Raw genomic sequence first — 2,034 nt, 5'->3', positions numbered from 1 at the left:
TCCTGTCTTATTTCCGGGGGGGAAAAAATAAATTGAATGAATGAAATGAGACTTCACATAATTTTTAATTTTTTCAACACTATTTTACTGATTAGTACCAATCAGTCTTTACAAAGTCTCTCTCGTTTTGCTTTTGGCATGCCTGCAGTTTTATTTGGAAAGTGTACAACTTCTGTCTTCCTCTAGATGGGCTATACATTCTCACTTTGCATTATTTTCCTTTAAATCCACAGAACGATCAAAAGGATTACTTTGTTTGTGGAGTCAAGCTGCCTAATTCAGAAGACTTTCAAGGTAGCTGTATATTTCTTCCATATAGTACTTATGGTTTTGATACTACTGATACATACTGATCCAACCCAAAAGGGCTGCTTGCCTGTTAGGAAGCTACTTTTGAGTCCTAGGAAGCACTGATATATTATTTTGGTCATGGCCATATAAAAGATTAAATTCCAAGTATCAAATTGTGATACCATAGCTAGCTGATCAGTGTGTACATACTGGCTAAACTCTGTGTGTTTGCACAAAAATAAGTTGCTGTAGCTGTCAGTAAGCTTCCCAGACTCCTTTTACATCAAGTGTACACTCTGTATAAATAGACTGACATGGGTATTGGATTTGTTGCAACCGCTACTAATCTCCACCCTTGGGAAAACAATACTTTGCCACTTATACCTATACTGCATCTACAATACATGAACACTGATATAAGAAGTATGATGTTTGGGTTTTTTTCCCTATACCTACCTGTGTAACAGTTGTGCAGTTAACTACACAGGCAAACTTAGACAAAAATGTAAACTACAAATTAATTAATAAAATGTATATTTTGAAACTCTTGGCTCTCAAACACTTGGTCAGTTTGCTAGGCATACTGCCTCCCAGGGGAAAATAAAAATCAATTCAAATAATCAAACATTTGGCTTTTTAAAAACATTGTAGTAGCTAATTTCTTATGCAGGTCATTTGTTCTAATTCCTGGTATATTTGAGGGTGAATTGGTAATTTGAGTTAATGTTAAAACAAAAAAAAAAAGCAGATGAAATTTTATACTGAATAAATACCAATTACATTGTCTCCCAGACTACACAGTATGGTTTCAGTTTCTTAATCCTGAAGACATGCACCTTGTTTGCTAATCATTTAAAAAGTGCCTTTGTGCTGATTTTATTATGACCGTTTCTGATTGGCCTCCTTTTTTAGGTTGTCATAATTTATTGTTGCTCTCCAAAGATTACTATTCTGAACAAGTTTGTCTCAGAGAATTAGTCTGGCTGCCCTGTGGATTACTGAGAATTCAGTGGAAAATATGAAATATATTGACTTATACTTGGAAAGTGTTCGTATGATTCTTGCACGTTAGCACAGATTCTTATTGGAAAATCAGACTTGAAAAAATGTGGACTCCATGGTATCAACATTTAATTTAATAGGACCCAGGCTTGCTGCAGAGGTTAAATCCCTTTGTGCAAAATAATTCCTTGAAAAGGGATGTGCATTTGAACCTTTGATGCATTAGGTTTTACTGAGTATGGCATGATTTCATAGATGTCATGGGCAACATACATTAAGTGCTTTTTCTTATTCAGGTTCTTATGTTGCTCAATTTTTGTCATTTCTTCTTTCAGTGAATGTCTTTTGTCATTGAACAGCATTGGATGGCCATAGCGTCTTTCCAGCTGTTCATAAATTTATGTGCATTTTTTTAGATCTAAATAAAAATCTTAATACAGCATAAGAAGTAAAAAAAAAAAAAAAAAAAAAAAAAAAATCTTGCAAAATGACCAACATGCTATTTTATGAAGGAAAGGGGTGGGAGCGGAGGCAGAAGAGCCACAAAAAACCTTGACTGGAGGTGAGGCTTCTCAGATGAAAATTCAGAATTTCAGGCTGAGATGTTTAGTTTTTGGAACAAATGTAAAACTTAAAAAAAAAAAAATGTTGCTTTTCTGGCTACCAGGACCAGAGTTCAGGTTCTTGGGTTCTGTCTCCTTCCAACAGTTGATCTCACTAGCTCTAAAAGCGTGCAGGAAT

General features: G+C 34.9%; 1 protein-coding gene across 1 annotated transcript in view; it reads left to right on the top strand.

The window, feature by feature from the left end:
- Window positions 1-2,034, top strand: part of UVRAG (UV radiation resistance associated) — a 145,286-nt gene that overhangs the window by 69,862 nt on the left and 73,390 nt on the right. Inside the window, exon 11 of the mRNA XM_006021963.2 lies at window positions 234-294. Coding sequence (XP_006022025.1) covers window positions 234-294 — 61 coding nt within the window. The remainder of the gene's footprint in view (window positions 1-233; window positions 295-2,034) is intronic.

Source organism: Alligator sinensis, unplaced genomic scaffold (genome assembly GCF_000455745.1).
Source record: "Alligator sinensis unplaced genomic scaffold, ASM45574v1 scaffold1008_1, whole genome shotgun sequence".
Classification (NCBI taxonomy): Eukaryota; Metazoa; Chordata; order Crocodylia; family Alligatoridae; genus Alligator; species Alligator sinensis.
This window is presented reverse-complemented; position numbering and strand designations above follow the sequence as displayed.